The following is a 24,094-nucleotide window of genomic DNA, read 5'->3' as shown; positions in this document are numbered from 1 at the left end:
ACGATTACACATATTGAGTGATTTAGATTTACAAAACAGAAATTCTTTGAATTCTTATCTTCAATAAATAATTTAAAGTTGTAATATTGTATCAGTTGACATTATCCCATTGTAGCGAACGAAATCTGTCTTAATTATTATTCTCAGTAGCATAACGTAACATGGAAATATGCATGTTGGGGATAACTCGTAAAGATCAGAAAAAAACTAATGGATAAGGAAGCAGGCATGAGTACGCGCTGTGGTTAAAATCGGTAAGCAAATGAAATGGCCAAATGCCATCATTATATTGTGGTAATCAAGAAAATGACCATTCTTCCTAAAACCCGCTTGATGTATGTGACATTGAATACTATGGACTGAACAGGAAAATCCATCATCCAGCAGTATCGACACCAGCTGATGATTCGGTTCTACATATTATTGTATTATTTTAATCCTACAATCATATAATTGTCATCGACGTGTAGTATTAAATAGATAAAAAATGTCATTAAAAATTAATACAAACCAAATACAAAATTGCTATTTTTATTAATGATTAATAGAACTCCATTTTAACATTGTCAAATTAAAATATGTACACGATATTACAGTGATTCAGACAGGGTAGTCAAGAACAGCGGCGGCTTCTCTAATACCATGCATGTGCGCTGCACTGCTTTTTCCTAAACATTTCTCAATGTGCAACAATGCTATTAAGTCATCACTCGTTAATCGCAATTTAATCCATGTAAATTTATACCTAAAGCATGTACTTACTGAACAGTCACCGAAATCGAGTGCTCGTGGTGAACGCACTAATATCGATCTTAGTTTTCCATTCATAATACATTGCGTAATAAACGTTCAACCCGATACGTGAAACTCATTAGCATGTCATAAAAATACAAGATTTGATTGCTATCTGGGACGCCGACCAGTTCACAAAATTCTACACAGAAAAAAACTGTAGGAATACGTGGTAAAATGTAGTAACTGAGATTTAGCAGGATTGATAAAAATAGTTTTTTTTTTTATTTAAATCTCATATAAATTCATTGGAAATAGGCTGATATTGAATACAAATTGACTATTAACATAAATATTATGGTTACGATCCTTAAATCGTTCTATATTTGCAAATATTTTAATATAATTTATAAAAAATAGTATCTGAGGTATCATGTTCTCTTAGCAAGTGAGTGAATTATTATAACATGGTGTCATATGTTTAACACTCACTGACTCGCGCTAAGTTTTATTGCCGACGCAATTTTTTAGACTTTATTTTATTTTGTAGACGAAGGGTCTGACGCCTTGTCGTCAATAATTCAAAGTCCTGTGTCGAAAAATACGTATTCAAAACAAACGATAGTTATATATATAATTATTTTATATTGTCTTGAAAAATTATTGCAGTTCACTGTTCAGTTTAGTTTCTGCTGCCGCGATCTAAAGTCACGGTCTGTTTATCACTTTGTTTCGATAATTTTCTTCGCAAAAAGGAAATTATGAATAATTTATTATGATTGTTTAATCAGTGAAGTGTGTGTGTTTTAAAATGATGTCGATAAATGTAGACTATATTAAACATAACAAGAGTTCTTTCAAAGAAAGAATCAAAATAAAAAATCATTTGTACAATTCTGATGACATCTGTGGAAAGTGAAAGGTGTTTTTAAACCCTTAAAAGAATTAAATCGTTTTTAAGAAATACCATGAACCAGGACAGACTTAATCGTATATATGTGTTAAGCATCAAGAAAAAACTTTTACAATCAGTTCCAGACTTTAATGAGAAAGTGATTGAGGAGTTCGCTAAGTAGAAACAACGCCGAATTGATCTTCTTTTTAAATTAGGAAAGAAAGTTTTAGTGCACCCCCTATGAAAGCAATTTTGGTAACCACCGGACGCCACTGGTCAAGACTACTTAAAACACTCAAATGTACAAGGTAACACACGAGCATATACACTATTTAAACAAACCCCTAGCACGCGTTGCTGTCATGACAGGTACATAAAAATGCAGTGTTGCGACTGCAGCGCGCCAAGAGCTCCTCGGATAATAAGCTGCAATTCCCGATCTATAAACTAAATTAAGCTAACATTTTAAAAAGAAACGAATTGACGTGGGAAAAATGATAACATTTTTTTTAACTCAATAATTAATATCAGATTAAGAATATAAAACCAAATTATTAATTATCATGAACTGCAAGGTTGTCTATTTCGTATTTTAACTTTGACCGAAAACTATAGCAAAATCGTTTTTGTGGTTCCTGTAAAATTTGATTTGTGTGGATTACGCTGTTTATCCTATCTTAAGTCGAATTAAGCAATCACTAATTTGTTTCAAGATGTATGTACAGTTTCATAAAAATATTAAACATTTGTAAAGATGGGACTATAATAATATTGTCTGGAACAGTGTTTTTCAACCCCCGATCCGTAGAAATTTTAGAGCGGCCCGCCAACAGTTGCTTCCGCGGTAAGATCCATATGTATAATACCAAAAATTCCAAACAAATCGTCATCAAAAAAAAATAATCCGTCTATGGAAGATGTCAGTCCATACGCAATTTATAGTAAAAAATAAAGAAACCTAATCGAGTTGCCTTTTGATGCCACTTTGGTATCAAGATATAAAATTCAACATCGCTAATTACAAAAGCATGAAATTATCTATCACGATTTCGACAATATATTTTTATGGAACGACTTTTTCGACCATGCCTTTAAAAAAACTGAATGGATGTCAATGCAGCACTTCGCCTCTCTGAAACAACTTCGAAGACATGATGATAAATTATTCTAGCAAGATGCATTTCTGATTCAGCAGAGGATTCTCTGTGTTAGCGTCCCCGATATATTTTTCATATTTTTACAGATCCACACGTGCACAGAGAACTATTTTTGAACACTAATGACTATCGATACAGAATAACCACGATAGAGAGTGAACAAGAACACACATAAAAATATAACAGGATTGATTCTCATATGATAATTATTATAGTGCATTAGTATGTTTTTATCATCATGCCATCATTTAGTAAATTTTCACAGGAGTTTCTTCAGCATAATATGCTTTTTTAATTGATAAGACTGTCTGGCATGTATACAAACAATTTTGACATTTAAGTGGCTTTTCGTTAGCATATGTCATTTTATGTGTCTTCAGCACCGCCATCTCCAGATTATTAATCTCTTAATTATATTTTAACCTTCATCTCTTCAGTCGGCAATGGTCTTCAGAGTAGAGCGGGTCGCGAAATTTTGCAAACATAGTTAGCATTAATATCGTTTTTCACTAGTATGCGTTATTTTATGCTTTTCGAGGTTTCCGGGCTGCAAGAATATTGATAAGGAAATATTGCATGATTATGGTTTTTCACCAGTATGTGTTCTTTTATGACGATTGAGGGTACTGGACTGCGAAAATTTAGATGAGCAAATATTGCATTGATATGGTTTTTCACCAGTATGTGTTCTTTTATGAAGTTTGAGGGTATCGGAGTGCGAGAATTTAGATGAGCATACATCGCATTGATATGGCTTTTCACCAGTATGTTTTATTTTATGCCTTTTAAGATGTCCGGCTTGCGAAAATTTAGATGGGCAAACATCGCATAGATATAGTTTTTCACCAGTATGTGTTCTTTTATGCCTTTTGAGGTGTGTGGACTGCGAGAATTTGGATGAGCAAACATCACATTGATATGGTTTTTCACCGGTATGTTTCCTTTTATGATTTTTGAGGTCATCAGACTGCGAGAATTTAGATGAGCATATATCACAGGCATACGGTTTTTCTCCAGTATGTGTTCTTTTATGCACGATTAGATGACCCTTTTGCGAGAACATTTTGAAACAAGCGTCGCATTCATATGGTTTTTCACCAGTATGTGTTCTTTTATGAATTTTGAGGTCTCTGGACCGCGAAAATTTAGATGAGCATAAATCACAGGCATATGGTTTTTCTCCAGTATGTGTTATTTTATGCACGATTAGATTACCCTTTTGCGAGAACATTTTGAAACAAACATCACATTGATATGGTTTTTCACCTGTATGTTTTCTTTTATGATTTTTTAGGTCATTAGACTGCGAGAATTTAGATGAGCATATATCACAGGCATATGGTTTTTCTCCAGTATGTGTTCTTTTGTGCACGATTAGATTGCCCTTTTTCGAGAACATTTTGAAACAAGCATCGCATTCATATGGTTTTTCACCACTATGTGCTCTTTTCTGCGATTTAATTTGATTGACCTTCAAATGAACACACGAAATATGTTTTTTTAACGAATTTGAAGATCCAAATGTTGCATAACAATGACTACAAACAAAATTACGTGGAAAATATGTTGTTTTCTTTAGCTTGATTCGAATAACTTTTGGCAAAACGTACATTGTCTGCAATTCTGTCTTTATGTCTTGTTCATCTATAGTTATTTCTGAATACTGAGCCACCATGTCTTTCACTCCTTTCATTGGATATTCTCCTTTATCAACATTATCGATTTTTACCACGATGGCCAGTGGAATTTCATTATTTTGACTTCCAATGTAAGTTGCTTCATATCGCTGAGTAGAAATCTAAAAAAAAAAATACGTTTGATGAGCACGATTCGGTAAATAAATAAATAAAAAATGTTCTCAAAACTTTAAAGTAAGTAGTTATACCGAGAGTTTTATGTCTTAAATAATTCCTAGCATTCTATATCGCCGGTGAAAAAGAAGTAGTACATGAACCAGATTCCAGAATTAGGTCGTTCGCTGTTTACATTTTTATATAGATAGATTTTTTATAATGTCCGATCCTGATAAAGTCATATAGGCGTTCACAGGCTAGAGGTTTGTATAAACGAATTGTTTTTACAAGAAATAGATGTTACGACCTATTAAGACCATACACTTGACTCAAATACAAATTGAAAAAAAATGTGTGTATTTGGCGGACCCAGAATTTGAACTTGGGACCCACGACACTATATGCCGTCGCTTAAGCCTACAGCTAAATATGTACTAGTTTAATAAAAAGCGCTAAAATTTCCAAGACTACATGAATATTGCTCTAGCTCTATTCTAAATACATTGTATATAAGCAATAACAATATTAATGGACAACACACTCTATACAGTAGCAAGGAAGTAAATGCGCGCATAGCGACATTTGCACATGTATAGGTAGACGTCACGCAATTTCCATTATGCGATATCAGGCATCGGGAATTTATAGCAAAATCACCTTTATTGTAATGGCTTTACAACAGTTTTTCTAGTGTCAATGTTCATTTGAGCATTCGGCAGACCCAATAAAAATCATCGGAAATTTGTAGCAATATCACCTTTATTGTAATGGCGTTAGAACAGATTATGCCATTTGGCAGACCCGACAAAAAAGTGAGAGTCATTTTTTTCCAGATGGTTCGTCCAATATTAATGTAATTGTATGTACGTTAGAAGGTAGAATGGAGTTAGATTAGATAGCACTGGCAACTCATTTACGAGTTGGTATCGTTACTTTCAAATAACACTAAGCCGGCTCGAATGTCTAAACTCGTCCGTCTGCAACATGTCGAAAACGTCGATGTGGAACTGTCATTATTCACAGAACACACGTTGGCAAATGAAGCTCCGCACATTGGTGGAATGCGTCATTTTAGTTTGAAAAAAAAAAACAGCTGGAGTCACGAGGACATACAGCGCAAGACCTTATCTATAGGCACATAAGAAAGATTGATATTGCGCTCAGTTTTGATTAATGACTATTATCCCAGTCGAGACGATTTTCAATGTGCGACAGGAGTAATGACTAACACCCTTCCGAAGTGATTTCATCGTGACTGCAATGCTAGAATATAATATTCTTCCTTTACTAACAACCATTAAAACAAATTATTACATAATAATCTAAAATGAATCTAGAATAAATATCAAAGCTGGCGGCAAGAGACTGCACAAGCGTACATAACGTCGGTTTTTGGATTAAAACGTTATACGAGTGTCAAAAATTAGATAGTAGTGGCGAAGGGTGGAGGGTGGAGGTAGGCTGTTAAGATTCGACGTAGATAGTGCACCCAAAACAATGACAATTTACAGATGGTGCTGGCTAGTTTTTAAATTCAATTAAGCCCTGCCCAATCTTAGCCGTGGTAGATAATAGTCAACAATAGTCATTTATCGTCTCTTACATAGTGCTATTAAACCATATGTAATTTAAGATATTTTATAGATAATTTTTTTTTATCGATTATGGTTTGTCTAAAAAAATGAATCAACTATGTGTTCTTAATCCAATGAAAACAAATAAGTATAAATGAAAAGATGTATACAGTTTTGTCGTATCGCCCAAAATATATTAAAACTATTATCGTTTGGTTGAGGCACGGTTAACTACGAGGCAACTAACGAGGCACGAGGCAACTAACCAATTCCACCTGTAAATTGTAGACTTTGATAAAAACAAATACGTATGACCACAAAGTTTATTGATTAGTATTATGGCGGATCTTTACAGCGACATATGATATCAAATGGGTCGTTGTTTTATTGTCGATTATGGTTTGCCCTATGTAGAGGGGGTATGGTAGGGTTGTGCTTCATGAATTAAAAAAAACTGGCCAATACGATCATATTCCTAATTAAACGGAAAAAAATGACTGAAACGGTGTGCACAATTTTTGTTGTATCGCCCATAGCATACATATACTATTAAGGATTGGTTTAGGCAGGGTTTAATTGAAATTTAGCAACTAGCCGGCACCATCTGTAAATTGTCTTCTTGGTTCATTGAAAATAAATAAGTATGGCTGACAAAGTATAGTGTGCTCTATTAATTTCAAATCTTGACAGCCTACGTCCATCTCTTGCCACTGCTAGATAGGTGCCTACCTACGCATTAACATTGGCTTATGCCGATTGAGGTTGAATACAGAGATATAATTTAACATTGAAAAATAAGGAATTAATATAAATGATACCTGATTTTCTGAGCTGAGTTGAGAATAAGAAGATCCAACTGCATCATCATATTTCAATGAATGCTTTGTACCTTCAGAGATATTTGCATAGTTACTGTCAGACTGGGACATAGTTACAGCCGTTATATCGGTCATGTTTATATTGCGATCCTGGAAGAAAAATACATATAATTGAATACATATATCAGGTAAGGCTAGGTTAACACGCCAGTGATTTGTTGAAATTACGCTGGATGCGGCGTCGAAGACCTATAAACGAAAGAAGGATGCCTCCACTTAGGGCAGACACACATATTTGTTCCTTCCTGATGTCCAATAGCGATTGGAGATAACCAATCAATTCTTGACTGGGTAAGTGGATTCGCTGCCAAACTCTTTTGAGTTTAACGAACGACATCTTTAGAGTCGGCAATAGTTTAACACGTTCAACATGCCCATGTGGCGCAGAACTACAGGATACAAACCGAATATTCGAAAAAAGGTCGCACAAGCCCAACTAGCATGCATTTAAAAAAATTGCTGTATCTTATAACGGACGTGAAACTCTCTCAAGAACCTACATAAGTGAAACGGCAAATAATTTTCAACTGTATGTGGAACGAAATTTAGGCCGCGTTGCCATTCGGAGGGCGATAGTCGACCTGTTTGCACGTCATTTTGTTTTGTGATGGCGTCGGAGGAATATATTCTTAAATCGTGTAAAGATGACTAAAAAACGTTCCGCATGTACTTGAAAAAGAAGACATGTCAATGAATATACTATTATTATTACGAATATAATAATAAACAACATAAAAAGGACGTATGTTGAATTTTTATGAACAATTATATTTCGTTCGGCTCGCGTCATTTGCACAATCAGTCACGATCTTTTTAGATTATGCCTTAGCTGAGGTATAGCCTTAACATAGTTTGGTATGTTCGTATTGTTTTAGCTATGTTTATAACATATATATATATATAAGTTAATTGAAATCATTTGTTTTTGCTAATTCTCCATGTTCATTTCTCCCAGAAAGAAAATCTATGTAATAACACTTGAGTGCGTGGCGAACTCAGTCTTTCGCATCTGCTCCTGAGATATTAGCAGGCGTAAATAACTGGTGATGCTTCGTATCTAAACGTAGAGCCTCGTGATCGCTCGATTAAGACCGAGTGTTGTGCGTAGCGGGTTGGTATGGATAGAACTATAAGGTAGTCAGTGATTTGGATAATCTTTAGTTTGTCATACATTTCGTTATGAACCAGGCGCATAAGAGTTCAAACAAATCAAAAAACAAGACTAACCGAACAAAATACAAAAGTTTTTATAGATAGAATTATCGAAGGGTGGAAATAGGCTGTTAAGATCCGCCAAAATAGTGCTCACTAACTTTGTCAGTCATACGTATTTGTTTTTATTGAACTAAGAATACAAATTGCTGATAGTTTTGGTTAGTATTTTAAAAATCAATTAAACAATGCCGAAATCATTGTTTAATTGATGCCATAGTAAATATTTTTGGTGTGCTATGGGTGATTCAACAGAAATATTGGACAGTTTTTCAGTCAGACTTATTTGTTTTCCTTTAATCAATAATACATTATTGTGTAGATAGTGTTTGGTCGGTTTTTTAAAATCAATTAAACCCTGCCCAATCCAAGCCATAATAGATAATAGTAAATAAATATTTGTTTATAATATATTCAATTATGGTTGGAAAAGGTACGTAAGGCCTAATGAATTTATAAAAATGAACCAACTATATGTGGAATAATATGTATTCGTAATCCAAAGAAAACAAATAAGTATGAATGAAAAGGTGTGCACTATTTTTGTTGGAATGCCCATATCATACATCAACTATTATGGTTTCGATAGGCAGAGTTTAATCGAATTTTAAAAGCTAAGTGTCACAATCTACAACTTGTATTTTTAGTTCAATAAAAACAAATAAATATGACCGAAATTATTGAGTTTTCACTGTTTAAGTTGACTGTATAATGACAGCTTGCCTCCATACACATAAAAAATACTTAATATGACATCTCAATAGGTAGTCATTTGATATCTTTTTACGATCTATGGAAATGAAATTCTCTTTCAGTTTTATTATCAACATGCAAAAAAGTGAATTACCACACCACATTTTACTGAAGCCCTTTCTGTGGGTCATCTGCAAGAAAATATTATTACCTACGTCATACAATAAACACGTTGTGTAAAACTAACCTCAAAACAGCAGCTGGAATCGTCGGCATTCTCTTGTTTTATAATTGTTACATTGCAACAAGATTCTTGATTTGCGTCGCATTCGCTTCCATTCGGTTCTAGTTTTATATCCATTTTGCGTACGTAAATTGTAATTTTATTAATATATTTGGCACTACCTCGCAGTTTTTGTGAAATGAGTTTACGAATTGAAATGTTAAGTCAAAGAAAAGTATTGCCACTATACAATATTGAGTATCCCTTGTTAGTCCTGCGTTGCCAACTATTTCTTGACAGATCTACCATTTTTATACAGGTGTCAAGCGTTCAAAATGTGTATCTAGCACGACAAAATATAATACTTACCTATTATAAATGTCATAAATATTAATTCACTAATAAGGTATAAACATTTGATAAAATTTTTTACCTGGTAAAATATTTTTTTTTTTATATTATTTTATTTTGCCATCTGGCTTATTTTTTCACCGAATATGCCATATTTTTACGAATAGCGACATTGTGTGTGATTCCTTTATTCAATTTATTCTATCCTTTCCAGAAGATTCACCTAACTGAAATTTATAGCAACTGCTGTTGATAATATGTGTTCAAAATATTTTTATTCAAATCATGTAAAACATTACGAGTTTATTATGTATTATTATTATTTCCATGTATTGGAAGGAATCTTCGTGTATTTTTCGATTATGGTATCACTGAAAGAATCGTGTTCGGCTCTATTCTCCGACAAATTGTACGTTTACAAACAGAAAAATTGATAGGAAACGCGAACCAATCGATGTTAGTCCAATTAAGAATGACTTGCCTTTGCAATTTTTAATGACTCCAGACGACCATACTTTAATTATTAAAAATGTAAAGCAAGAGAATGATGATGATCTTTCTATGGAGGTTAGTTTTGATTCGATTCCGTGTGGTCACTAATCAGTTACCTACCTAACGGCTTTTATCTAGGTACTCGTATCATTCAAAGAGATGATGAGTCCAATCTCTTTGTTATCATTATTGTTAATGTCAATTATATGTCATTTCATAATTGAGTCGTTTACAAGAAAAGTGCCGGCTCAACTAGAAAGCCAATCAGTGTTGCCATCTTTTTCTATGCTGATTATAGTACAAAGGCGTAAAAATTATATTATTTCTAAAAATATATAGTTAGTACAGGAACGTTTTTTGTCTTGAATCCTTTAAAATTATAGTATTTTGGTATATTTGGCGTAAAATTATAGTTTTTTATATATTACTCATATTTTTAAGGTCCACACGTGGACAAAGAAAGATTCTTAAACACTTTAATGACTATCGATATAGAATAACCACGATAGCGAGTGAACAAGAACACACATAAAATTATTACAGTATTTATACTCATATTATAATTATAGTGCAATAATATGTTTTTATCATCATGCATCATTTAGTATATTTTCACATGTGTTTCTTCAGCATAATATGGTTTTTTAATTTATAAGACTGTCTGGCATGTAAACAAACGATTTTTACATTTAAATGGCTTTTCGTTAGCATATGTCATTTTATGTGTCTTCAGCACCGCCATCTCCAGATTATTAATCTCTTAATTATATTTTAACCTTAATCTCTTCAGTCGGCAATGGTCTTCAGAATAGAGCGGGTCGCGAAATTTTGCAAACATAGTTAGCATTAATATTGTTTTTCACTAGTATGCGTTATTTTATGCTTTTCGAGGTTTCCGGGCTGCAAGAATATTGATAAGGAAATATTGCATGATTATGGTTTTTCACCAGTATGTGTTCTTTTATGACGTTTGAGGGTACTGGACTGCGAAAATTTAGATGAGCAAATATTGCATTGATATGGTTTTTCACCAGTATGTGTTCTTTTATGAAGTTTGAGGGTATCGGAGTGCGAGAATTTAGATGAGCATACATCGCATTGATATGGCTTTTCACCAGTATGTTTTATTTTATGCCTTTTAAGATGTCCGGCTTGCGAGAATTTAGATGGGCAAACATCGCATAGATATAGTTTTTCACCAGTATGTGTTCTTTTATGCATTTTGAGGTGTGTGGACTGCGAGAATTTGGATGAGCAAACATCACATTGATATGGTTTTTCACCTGTATGTTTCCTTTTATGATTTTTGAGGTCATCAGACTGCGAGAATTTAGAAGAGCATATATCACAGGCATACAGTTTTTCTCCAGTATGTGTTCTTTTATGCACGATTAGATTACCCTTTTGCGAGAACATTTTGAAACAAGCATCGCATTCATATGGTTTTTCACCAGTATGTGTTCTTTTATGAATTTTGAGGTCTCTGGACCGCGAAAATTTAGATGAGCATAAATCACAGGCATATGGTTTTTCTCCAGTATGTGTTCTTTTATGCACGATTAGATTACCCTTTTGCGAGAGCATTTTGAAACAAACATCACATTGATATGGTTTTTCACCTGTATGTTTTCTTTTATGATTTTTTAGGTCATCAGACTGCGAGAATTTAGATGAGCATATATCACAGGCATATGGTTTTTCTCCAGTATGTGTTCTTTTATGCACGATTAGATTACCCTTTTGCGAGAGCATTTTGAAACAAACATCACATTGATATGGTTTTTCACCTGTATGTTTTCTTTTATGATTTTTTAGGTTATCAGACTGCGAGAATTTAGATGAGCATATATCACAGGCATATGGTTTTTCTCCAGTATGTGTTCTTTTGTGCACGATTAGATTACCCTTTTGCGAGAACATTTTGAAACAAGCATCGCATTCATATGGTTTTTCACCACTATGTGTTCTTTTCTGCGATTTAATTTGATTGACCTTCAAATGAACACACGAAATATGTTTTTTTAACGAATTTGCAGATCCAAATGTTGCATAACAATGACTACAAACAAAATTACGTGGAAAATAAGTTGTTTTCTTTAGCTTGATTCGAATAACTTTCGGCAAAACGTACATTGTCTGCAATTCTGTCTTTATGTCTTGTTCATCTATAGTTATTTCTGAATACTGAGCCACCATGTCTTCCACTCCTTTCATTGGATATTCTCCTTTATCAATATTATCGGTTTTTATTACGATGGCCAGTGGGATTTCATTATTTTGAATTCCAATGTAAGATGCTTCACAACGCTGAGTAGAAATCTAAAAAAAATACGTTTGATGGGCCTGATTCGGGGAATAAATAAATAAAAATGTGCTCAAAACTTTAGAGTAAGTAATGTGTAATATAATATGTCTTAAATAAACCCTAGCATTCTATATCGCCGGTGAAGAAGGAGTAGTACATGAACCAGATTCCAGAATTAGGTCGTTCGCTGTTTACATTTTTATACAGATAGATTTTTTTACCATATCTGATCCTGATAAAGTCATATAGGCCTTCACAGGCTGGAGGTTTGTATTAACAGATTGTTTTTACAAGAAATGGATGTTACAACCTATTAGAACCATACACTTGACTCAAATACAAATTGAAAAACAATGTGTGTATTTGGCGGACCCAGAATTTGAACGTAGGACCCACGACATTATATGCCGACGCTTAAGCCTACAGCTAAATTTGTACTAGTTTAAAAAAAAACGCTAAAATTTCCAAAGAATACATGAATATTGCTCTAGCGCTAGTCTTAAATACATTGTATATAAGCAATGACATTATTCATGGACAACGCACTCAATACAGTAGCTAGCAAGTAAATTCGCGCATAGCGACATTCGCACAAGTATAGGTAGGCGTCACGCAATTTCCATTATGCGATATCACGCATCGGGAATTTATAGCAATATCACCTTTATTGTAACGGTGTTAGAACAGTGTTTCTAGTGTCAATATTCATTTGAGCGAACCTGTTCGAACCAAACCGTTCCGCAGATCCGACAAAAAGCATCGCGAATTTATAGCAATATCAACTTTATATGGCGGCACCCTAATGGCGGTAGAACAGATTATGCCATTCAGTAGTCCCGACAAAAAAGTGAGTGTCATTTTTATCCAGATGGTTCGTCCAATATTAATGTCATTGTATGTAAGTTAGAAGGTAGAATGGAGTTACACACGTTGGCAAATGAAGCTCCGCACATTGGTGGAATGCGTCATTTTAGTTTGAAAAAAAAAACAGCTGGAGTCACGAGGACATACAGCGCACGGCCTTATCTATAGGCACTTAAGAAAGAATGATATTGCGCTCAGTTTTGATTAATGACTATTATCCCAGTCGAGACGATTTTCAATGTGCGACAGGAGTAATGACTAATACCCTTCCGAAGTGATTTCATCGTGACTGCAATGCTAGAATATAATATTCTTCCTTTACTAATAACCATTAAAACATATTGTTACATAAGAATCTAAAATGAATCTAGAATAAATATCAAAACTGGCGGCAAGAGACGGCACAAGCGTACATAAAGTCGGTTTGTGGATTAAAACGTTATACGAGTGTCAAAAATTAGATAGTAGTGGCGAAGGGTGGAGGGTGGAGGTAGGCTGTTAAGATTCGACGTAGATAGTGCACCCAAAACAATGACAATTTACAGATGGTGCTGGCTAGTTTTTAAATTCAATTAAGCCCTGCCCAATCTTAGCCGTGGTAGATAATAGTCAACAATAGTCATTTATCGTCTCTAACATAGTGCTATTAAACCATATGTAATTTAAGGTATTTTATAGATAATTTTTTTTTTATCGATTATGGTTTGTCTAAAAAAATGAATCAACTATGTGTTCTTAATCCAATGAAAACAAATAAGTATAAATGAAAAGATGTATACAGTTTTATCGTATCGCCCAAAATATATTAAAACTATTATCGTTTGGTTTAGGCACGGTTAACTACGAGGCAACTAACGAGGCACGAGGCAACTAACCAATTCCACCTGTAAATTGTAGACTTTGATAAAAACAAATACGTATGACCACAAAGTTTATTGATTAGTATTATGGCGGATCTTTACAGCGACATATGATATCAAATGGGTCGTTGTTTTATTGTCGATTATGGTTTGCCCTATGTAGAGGGGGTATGGTAGGGTTGTGCTTCATGAATTAAAAAAAACTGGCCAATACGATCATATTCTTAATTAAACGAGGAAAAATGACTGAAAGGGTGTGCACAATTTTTGTTGTATCGCCCATAGCATACATATACTATTAAGGTTTGGTTTAGGCAGGGTTTAATTGAAATTTAACAACTAGCCGGCACCATCTGTAAATTGTCTTCTTGGTTCATTGAAAATAAATAAGTATGGCTGACAAAGTATAGTGTGCTCTATTAATTTCAAATCTTGACAGCCTACGTCCATCTCTTGCCACTGCTAGATAGGTGCCTACCTACGCATTAACATTGGCTTATGCCGATTGAGGTTGAATACAGAGATATAATTTAACATTGAAAAATAAGGAATTAATATAAATGATACCTGATTTTCTGAGCTGAGTTGAGAATAAGAAGATCCAACTGCATCATCATATTTCAATGAATGCTTTGTACCTTCAGAGATATTTGCATAGTTACTGTCAGACTGGGACATAGTTTCAGCCGATATATGGGTCATGTTTATATTGCGATCCTGGAAGAAAAATACATAAAATTGAATATATATTTTAAGAAAGGTTAGGGTAATACGTGAGTGATTTGGATTCGGACAATACGTCAAATGACGCTGGATGCTGCGTCAAAGACCTGGAAACGAAAGAGGGATGCCTCCACCAAGTGTAGACACACATATTTGTTCCTTACTGATGTCCAATGGCAATTGGAGATAACCAGTCAATTCTTGACTGGGTAAGTGGATTCGCTGCCAAGCTCTTTTGAGTTTAACCAACGCCATCTTTAGAGCCGGCAATAGTTTAATCCGTTCAACATGTCCATGTAGAGGAGAACTACAGGATACAATCCGAATATTCGAAAAAAGGTCGCGACACGGCCAACAATAACGCATTTTAAAAATTTGCTCCTCTTATAACGGACGTAAAACTCTCTCAAGAGCCTACATAAGTGAAACGACAAATAATTTTCAACTGTGTGTGGAACGAAATTTCGGCCGCGTTTCCATTCGGAGATCGATATTCGACCTGTTTGCACGACATTTTGTTTTATGATGGCGTCGGAGGAATAATTTTTTAAATCTACAAGTACTTGAAAAAGAAAACATGTCAATGAATATACTATTATTATTACAAATATAATAACACATATAACATAAAAAGGACGCATGTTGAAATTGTATGAAAAAGTATATTTCGATCGGCTCGCCTCATTTGCACAATCGAATGATGATGATCTTTCTATGGAGGTTAGTTTTGATTAGATTCAGAGTAAGTTATCAGTTAGGTACCTAAAGGCTTTTATCATATTATTAATGTTATATCATTTCATAATTGAGTCGTTCACAAGCATAGTGAACCAAGTCATTGCCGACTCATGTAGAAAGCCAATACATTCACAACGACTGGTTCTACTTTTCCGTCCCTCCCGTTGTTGGCTATGTATGAACTGTCATTGTTCTATAGCAGGGATGGCCAGTGTGTCGATCGCGAAGGTATTTTTGGACGATCGCGGACATAATAATAATATTGTACCATTTTTTGTTTAAACGAGTCAAAACTACTCGATGTTCCAGCTCTTAAAATCCGATAGGTAGTTCTTATATTAGGTACCTACATATTATTATCAAGAAATACACTCATGCGAAGAACACAAGTGATGAGAACTTGTAAGAAATTCGACAGGAAAACATTAATAAAAAAATAATGTGAATTATTACTGGTTGTAGACTGTTAGGTTTTGGTTTGTTTTTAGAACGCAAAAGAATGCGATTGCAAAAACTTTAAGCGAGTATATTCTATAATATACATGGCGGCTATCGCGGTAGTTTATCATATTTATGTAGAGGTGTCAATTGTTATAATAGGTAAGGTTATGGTAGGTTTTAAAAGCATATCTCTAGGCTGTGTTAACTTTTAGTGCGTTTTAGACAGCTTTGACGGCTAACTTATTGTAGGTAGCAATTATAATACTTACCCAGGGCTCGAAATGAACCGGAACGCACCGGAGAGCCGTTCCTATTCGTGAAATCGGTAAAATTTTCGCTCCGTCTCGTGGAATAGATAATTTGACCGTCTGAGCTGGATAGGCCATATAATAGAAAATCTAACACTTATTTTTATGAAAAAACACATAAACTTTGATAACTTTACTATGTAAAAATCTTCAGAAAACTGTCGAGCGCTCCGGTTCGTAAATTTTTCCATTTCGAGCGCTGTACTTACCTCAATTGTAAATATACCTACCGTCTTACGTTGGCAACTGCCTTGTGTATAGAATAGACACTATGGAGGTGGTATCTTTACAAAATCAAATTTAAATGTATGAAATATCCCCTCTCAAAAAAGGACAAATCGGTTAAATATATAGGAACAGACACATAATGAATGGGAACTGAAATACCTAACGGGTGAGGAGAAACAGGCAACCGTGCTCGCGTGTTGAATAATATGGGTTATATTTAAACACTGGTCAAGAATACGTCTTTCTAATCTTGTCCTTCTTTCTGACAACTACTCTCGGATTATGTACTGACGCTCATTCAATATTGGTGTATTTGAAGTTTGCAACACTTTTGCACATCTTTATCGTGTTTCATTTGCGTAGGACACTCACTGACTCAAAACCCTGCTTCAACATGAAGTGCATCGGGGTATAACCTTTATAAATATTTATTAATCTGTTCTGTGGTAGGAATCTATCCAAAGTGACTTGTGCAACACTATGACAACATTTGTTTAGACGACCAGCGCTTAAAATGGACTGGAACACCGGACATGTCCTCTGGTTTGTGAAATCCACGAGACCACCGCGTTGTTTTGTGAAATTATGAAAATTATTATTTTAATTTACATTTGGAGTCTGGAGGTAACTGAACTACTTAGAACATGCCTGGGTACATTGCAATTATTCAAGGGAGTAGGTTAGGAATTTTGTCTGGAATTAGCTTTACAATAATTGGCCCAACCAATATATATTTAATGCCTTGTAATTCGTTATAACTAATTTTAATTCCTGATAAATTTCAGGCAGTTTGAGTTGAGTACTTATCTAAATACGATTACACCAATTGATTGATTTAGATTTACAAAACAGAAATTCTTTGAATTCTTATCTTCAATAAATAATTTAAAGTTGTAATATTGTATCAGTTGACATTATCCCATTGTAGCGAACGAAATCGGTCTTGATTATTATTCTAAGTAGCATAACGTAACATGGAAATATGCATGTTGGGGATAAATAAGTACGCGCTGTGGTTAAAATCGGTAAGCAAATGAAATGGCCAAATGCCATCATTATATTGTGGTAACCAAGAAAATGACCATTCTTCCTAAAACCGGCTGGATGTACGTGACATTGAATACTAGGGACTGAACAGGAAAATCCATCATCCAGCAGTATCGACACCAGCTGATGATTCGGTTCTACATATTATTGTATTATTTTAATCCTACAATTATAATATAATTGTCATCGACGTGTAGTATTAAATAGATAAAAAATGTCATTAAAAATTAATACAAACCAAATACAAAATTGCTATTTTTATTAATGTTTAATAGAACTCCATTTTAACATTGTAAACTTAAAATATGTACACGATATTATAGTGATTCAGACAAGGTAGTCAAGACCAGCGGCGTCTCCTCTAACACCATGCATGTGCGCTTCACTGCTTTTTCCTTAACATCTCTCAATGTGCAACAATGCTAAGTCATCACTCGTTTATCGCAATTTAATCCATGTAAATTTATACCTAAAGCATATACTCACTGAACGTCACCGAAATCGAGTGCTTGTGGTGAACGCACTAATATCGAGTGCTCGTGGTGAACGCACTAATATCGATCTTAGTTTTCCATTCATATTACATCGTGTAATAACAGTTCAAACCGATACGTGAAACTCATAAACATGTCATAAAAATACAAGATTTGATTGCTATCTGGGACGCCGACCAGTTCACAAAATTCTACACAGAAAAAAACTGTAGGAATACGTGGTAAAATGTAGTAACTGAGATTTAGCAGGATTGATAAAAATAGTTTTTTTTTTATTTAAATCTCATATAAATTCATTGGAATTAGGCTGATATTGAATACAAATTGACTATTAACATAAATATTATGGTTACGATCCTTAAATCGTTCTATATTTGCAAATATTTTAATATAATTTATAAAAAATAGTATCTGAGGTATCATGTTCTCTTAGCAAGTGAGTGAATTATTATAACATGGTGTCATATGTTTAACACTCACTGACTCGCGCTAAGTTTTATTGCCGACGCAATTTTTTAGACTTTATTTTATTTTGTAGACGAAGGGTCTGACGCCTTGTCGTCAATAATTCAAAGTCCTGTGTCGAAAAATACGTATTCAAAACAAACGATAGTTATATATATATTTATTTTATATTGTCTTGAAAAATTATTGCAGTTCACTGTTCAGTTTAGTTTCTGCTGCCGCGATCTAAAGTCACGGTCTATTTATCACAATTCTGATGACATCTGTGGAAAGTGAAAGGTGTTTTTAAACCCTTAAAAGAATTAAATCGTTTTTAAGAAATACCATGAACCAGGACAGACTTAATCGTATATATGTGTTAAGCATCGAGAAAAAACTTTTACAATCAGTTCCAGACTTTAATGAGAAAGTGATTGAGGAGTTCGCTAAGTAGAAACAACGCCGAATTGATCTTCTTTTTAAATTAGGTAAGAAAGTTTTAGTGCACCCCCTATGAAAGCAATTTTGGTAACCACCGGACGCCACTGGTCAAGACTACTTAAAACACTCAAATGTACAAGGTAACATACGAGCACATACAATATTTAAACAAGCCCCTAGCACGCGTTGCTATCATGACAGGTACATAAAAATGCAGTGTTGCAAAACGCGACTGCAGCGCGCCAAGAGCTTGTCAGACAGTAAGCTGCAATTTCCGATCTATAAAACTAAATTTAGCTAGCATTTTAAAAGGAAACGAATTGACGTAGGACAAACAATAGCATTTTTTTTTACTCAATAATTAATATCAGATTAAGAATATAAAACCAAATTATCAATTATCATGAACTGCAAGGTTGTCTATTTCGTATTTTAACTTTGACCGAAAACTATAGCAAAATCGTTTTTGTGGTTCCTGTAAAATTTGATTTGTGTGAATTACGCTGTTTATCCTATCTAAAGTCTAATTAAGCAATCACTAATTTGTTTCAAGATGTATGTACAGTTTCATAAAAATATTAAACATTTGTAAAGATGGGACTATAATAATATTGTCTGGAACAGTGTTTATAACCCCCGATCCGTAGAAATTTTAGAGCGGCCCGCCAACAGTTGCTTCCAGGGTAAGCTCCATATGTATAATACCAAAAATTCCAAACAAATCGTCATCCAAAAAAAAATAATCCGTCTATGGAAGATATCAGTCCATACGCATTTTATAGTAAAAAAAAAGAAACCTAATCGAGTTGCCTTTTGATGCCAATTTGGTATCAAGATATAAAATACAACATCGCTAATTACAAAAGCATGAAATTATCTTTCACGATTTCGACAATATATTTTTATGGAACGACTTTTTCGACCATGCCTTTAAAAAAACTGAATGGATGTCAATGCAGCACTTCGCCTCTCTGAAACAACTCCGAAGACATGATGATCTATTATTCTAGCAAGATGCATTTCTGATTCAGCAGAGGATTCTCTGTGTTAGCGGTCCCCGATATATTACTCATATTTTTACAGGTCCACACGTGTACAGAGAACGATTTTTGAACACTAATGACTATCGATACAGAATAAACACGATAGAGAGTGAACAAGAACACACATAAAAATATAACAGGATTGATTCTCATATTATAATTATTATAGTGCATTAGTATGTTTTTATCATCATGCCATCATTTAGTAAATTTTCACAGGAGTTTATTCAGCATAATATGCTTTTTTAATTGATAAGACTGTCTGGCACAATTTTGACATTTAAATGGCTTTTCGTTAGAATATGTCATTTTATGTGTCTTCAGCAGCGCCTTCTTCAGATTATTAATCTCTTAATTATATTTTATTCTTAATCACTTCAGTCGGCAGTGGTCTTCAGAGTAGAGCGGGTCGCGAAATTTTACAAATATACATCACATTAATATCCTTTTTCACTAGTATGCATTATTTTATGCTTTTCGAGGTTTCCGGACTGTGAGAATTTGGATGAGCAAATATTGCATGAATATAGTTTGTCAGCAGTATGTGTTCTTTTATGCATTTTGAGGTGTCTGGACTGCGAGAATTTGGATGAGCAAATATCACATTGATATGGTCTTTCACCAGTATGTGTTCTTTTATGCAGTTTAAGATATTTGGACTGCGAGAATTTTGATAAGCAAACATCGCATTCAAATGGTTTTTCACCAGTATGTGTTCTTTTATGCTTTTGAAGGTCGCTGGACTGCGAGAATTTGGATGGGCAAACATCGCATTGATATGGGTTTTCACCAGTATGTTTTTTTTTATGCCTTTTGAGGAGTCTGGACTGCGAGAATTTGGTTGAGCAAACATCACAAGTATATGGTTTTTCACCAGTATGTGTTATTTCATGTATTTTAAGGGCATCGGACCGCGAGAATTTAGATGAGCAAGCATCGCATTCATATGGTTTTTCACCAGTATGTGTTCTTTTATGAAGTTTGAGGTGACCAGATTGCGAGAATTTAGATGAGCAAACATAGCATTGATATGGCTTTTCACTAGTATGCGTTATTTTATGCTTTTTGAGGTGTCCGGACTGCGAGAATTTAGAAGAGCATACATCACAGGTATATAATTTTTCACCAGTATGTGTTATTTCATGTTTTTTAAGGTATCTGGACTGCGAGAATTTAGATGAGCAAACATCGCATTGATACGGTTTTTCACCAGTATGTGTTATTTTATGCCTTTTAAGGTGCAAGGCGTGCAAGAATTTAGATGGGCAAATATCGCATTGAAAAGATTTTTTACAAGAATATTGTGTTCTTTTCTGCGATTTAATTTGATTGACCTTCGAATGAACACACGGAACATGTTTTTTTAATAAATTTGAAGATCAAAATATTTCATAACAATTACTGCAAACAAAATGATGTGGAAAATATGTTACTCTTTTTAGCTTGATTCGAATTTCTTTCGGCAAAACGTACATTGTCTGCAATTCTGTCTTTATGTCTTGTTCATCTATAGTTATTTCTGAATACTGCGCCACCCTGTTTTCCACTCCTTTCATGGCATATTCTCCTCTATCAACATTATCGATTTTTACCACAGTGGCCAGTGGAATTTCATTATTTTGACTTGCAATGTAAGTTGCTTCACATCGCCGGGTAGATATCTAAAAAAATACGGTTGATGAGCCCGATTTAGTGACATTAAAATAAATAGAGTTCTTAAAATTTTAGAGGAAGTAGTTATTTCTTGAGTATAATGTATTAAATAAACCCTAGCATTCTATATGGCTGGTTAAGGAGAAGTAATACATGAACCAGATTCCAGACTTAAGACGTTTGCTCTTTATATAGATATATTTTTTTGTAGAATGTCAGATCCTTATGAAGTCATATGGGTTTTTACAGCTTAGAGGTTTGTATTAACAATAAATGGATGTTATCCACATGCTCAACCTCATGACCATACTCTGACTCAAACACAAATTGACTAACAATGTGCGTATTTGCCAGACCAAGGATTCAAACGTGGGATCCACGAAATTATATGCCGACATTTACGCTTCTCTTACATCGTAGGCATGATATTTCCTCATTAAAATATCCACTGGTTGATTAAGAAGCCATACAATTTCCGAAAATACATGAATATTGTTTTAATTGTTTTCTAAGTTCTAAGTTTTAAGAAGGTAGAATGGTGTAAGATTTTTTTGGCAGTGAAGGCAACTCATTTAGGGGTTGCCACAGTAAAACTACTCGCACAATTAAAGTCATCTCGTCTGCAACGTATCGAATACGTCGATGTGACGTCATCGTTTTTCACAAAACACACGTGCTAAATGTAGCTCAGCACATTGGTGGTCTGCGTCATTTTAGTTTGAAAAAATACAGCTGGAGTAATGAGGGGTGGAAGCAGACTGTTAAGATTCGACGTAAATAGTGCACAGTAGATATTGTCAGTCAAACATATTTGTGTAAATTGAACTAGACTACAATGTATAGATAGTGTTTTCGTTTTTAAAATTCAAGTAAACCCTGCCTAATCCAAACTGTAGTAGATAATAGAAAATTAATATTCATTTAACTATAAAATATCTAAAATTGTGCCATTAAACCATACATAAATTTAGTTATTTTATGGAAAAATATTTTTTATCGATTATGGTTTGGCCTAACTAGTGTAACGTAATTTATTCTCGTACCTTATTTACGTACGAAATTTAACATCGTTGACATGCCAGACTGGAGCTGCATACATTTTTACGTTGGTTTTCCTGCGACGGGACGTCAACGCGTTCGTGGATATCGACCGGGAGTCTAGATCCGGACGGCAACGAAGGAAGTCAAGTGCGTCCGAAGACTGGCACGCACGTCTCGTGCCAAGACATGTGTGCCAGTTTTCGGACGCTGGTGTCAAAATGGACGACCATTCTCTCCCGGCATTTGTACATGTATCACTTGTTAGGGTATTAGCTTCTTGTTAAATCTTTTAATAACTCCCCACAGAAACTTTCGTTCTCGTTGTAATAGGTATGGCATTGTTCATTTTCAATTGTAACACTATTAATATATTTTTGGTGGCGTGTGCCTTGTGTCATTTTGCTATTTCTTGTTTTAATAAATCTATGATTCCGGACTTGGATCCTACCTAAACTAATCTTTTTATTTAACTTCATTTTGCCTTGATTTGTCCCTCAGTGTATGGTACACTCCGTTGGAGAAATCTGGGCAATGGCGCCCCTTTACTTTTCACTATAGATAACTAATTTCATTAATGGTGTACTGGAAGCTTGATGACGTTATGAACGTAAACAACGGTCCTCACGACCCCAGCATTAATAAGTAGGTTTGTTTCCTACAGGGGGTTTTTCCATGTGCTCTACCGTTTCATCTTTGTTCTGAACTAGACGGATGTTAACGTAAATGGCTGGGAATGTTGGTACAATTACACCGTTACGATACATAACCCCCCAAGCCAGCCCTAAATTTAATATCGTTACACTAGGACTTAATATATTAAAAAAAAGAATCAACGATGTGTTCTTAATACAATGAACAAAGTGAATAACTTCTTAATACAAAGTGCACAATTTTGTCGTATCGCCCAAAATATACTAAAACTACGTATTATGGTTTGGTAAGGCGCAGTTTAAATACATTTTAGAAACTAACCAATACCATCTGTAAATTGTAGACTTAGGTAAAAACAAATACGTATGACTACAACGTTTAATGTGCATTATTTATGGCGGATCTTCACGGTCTACCTCCACCCTTTGCTACTGTGACGATGTGAATTATATGAAATGTTCGATGTTTTATTGTCAATAATGGTTTGGCGTGGGTAGGGCTTAATGAATTCAAAAAAGTTGACCAACACGACCATTATTATGTATTCTTAATTCAACAAAAAAATAAATATGATTGAAACGGTGTGCACAAATTTTGTTGTATGACCCATAGCATAGGTATATAAACTAGTATGGTTTGGTTTAGGCAGGGTTTAATTGAAATTTAAAAACTAGGCAGCATTATCTGCAAATTTTGTCTTCTTTGTTCATTGAAATTAAATTGAGATGACTGACAAAGTTTAGTGTGCACTATAAATTTGGAATCTTGACAGCCTACCTCCACCCTTCGCCCCTGCAAGATAGGTACTTACCT

General features: G+C 34.4%; 3 protein-coding genes across 3 annotated transcripts; all 3 read right to left on the bottom strand.

The window, feature by feature from the left end:
* Positions 1–3,364: 3,364 nt before the first annotated feature.
* Positions 3,365–4,497, bottom strand: LOC147077083 (uncharacterized). Its single transcript, XM_085940703.1, has one exon. The coding sequence runs from the start codon at positions 4,475–4,477 to the stop codon at positions 3,365–3,367; it is 1,113 nt and encodes a 370-aa protein (XP_085796829.1). The 5' UTR covers positions 4,478–4,497.
* Positions 4,498–10,933: 6,436 nt separating this feature from the next.
* LOC147077082 (uncharacterized) lies at positions 10,934–12,474 on the bottom strand (the record flags this gene model as incomplete). Its single annotated transcript, XM_085940989.1, has 3 exons — positions 10,934–11,320; positions 11,390–11,971; positions 12,463–12,474. Coding segments are annotated over 3 exons (981 nt in total), but the record flags the coding sequence as incomplete, so codon positions are not given.
* A 6,781-nt stretch (positions 12,475–19,255) lies between these two features.
* LOC147077081 (uncharacterized) lies at positions 19,256–21,303 on the bottom strand (the record flags this gene model as incomplete). Its single annotated transcript, XM_085940704.1, has 1 exon — positions 19,256–21,303. A coding segment is annotated over one exon (930 nt), but the record flags the coding sequence as incomplete, so codon positions are not given.
* Between the last annotated feature and the right edge of the window lie 2,791 nt (positions 21,304–24,094).

Source organism: Rhyacophila brunnea, unplaced genomic scaffold, assembly GCF_057557595.1.
Source record: "Rhyacophila brunnea isolate RB1 unplaced genomic scaffold, BYU_Rbru_1.0 scaffold_13, whole genome shotgun sequence".
Classification (NCBI taxonomy): domain Eukaryota; kingdom Metazoa; phylum Arthropoda; class Insecta; order Trichoptera; family Rhyacophilidae; genus Rhyacophila; species Rhyacophila brunnea.
This window is presented reverse-complemented; position numbering and strand designations above follow the sequence as displayed.

Coding starts and splice junctions, on each gene's coding strand:
- LOC147077083 (XM_085940703.1), bottom strand. CDS start 4,477: ATGAAAGGAGTGAAAGACATGGTGGCTCAGTATTCAGAAATAACTATA.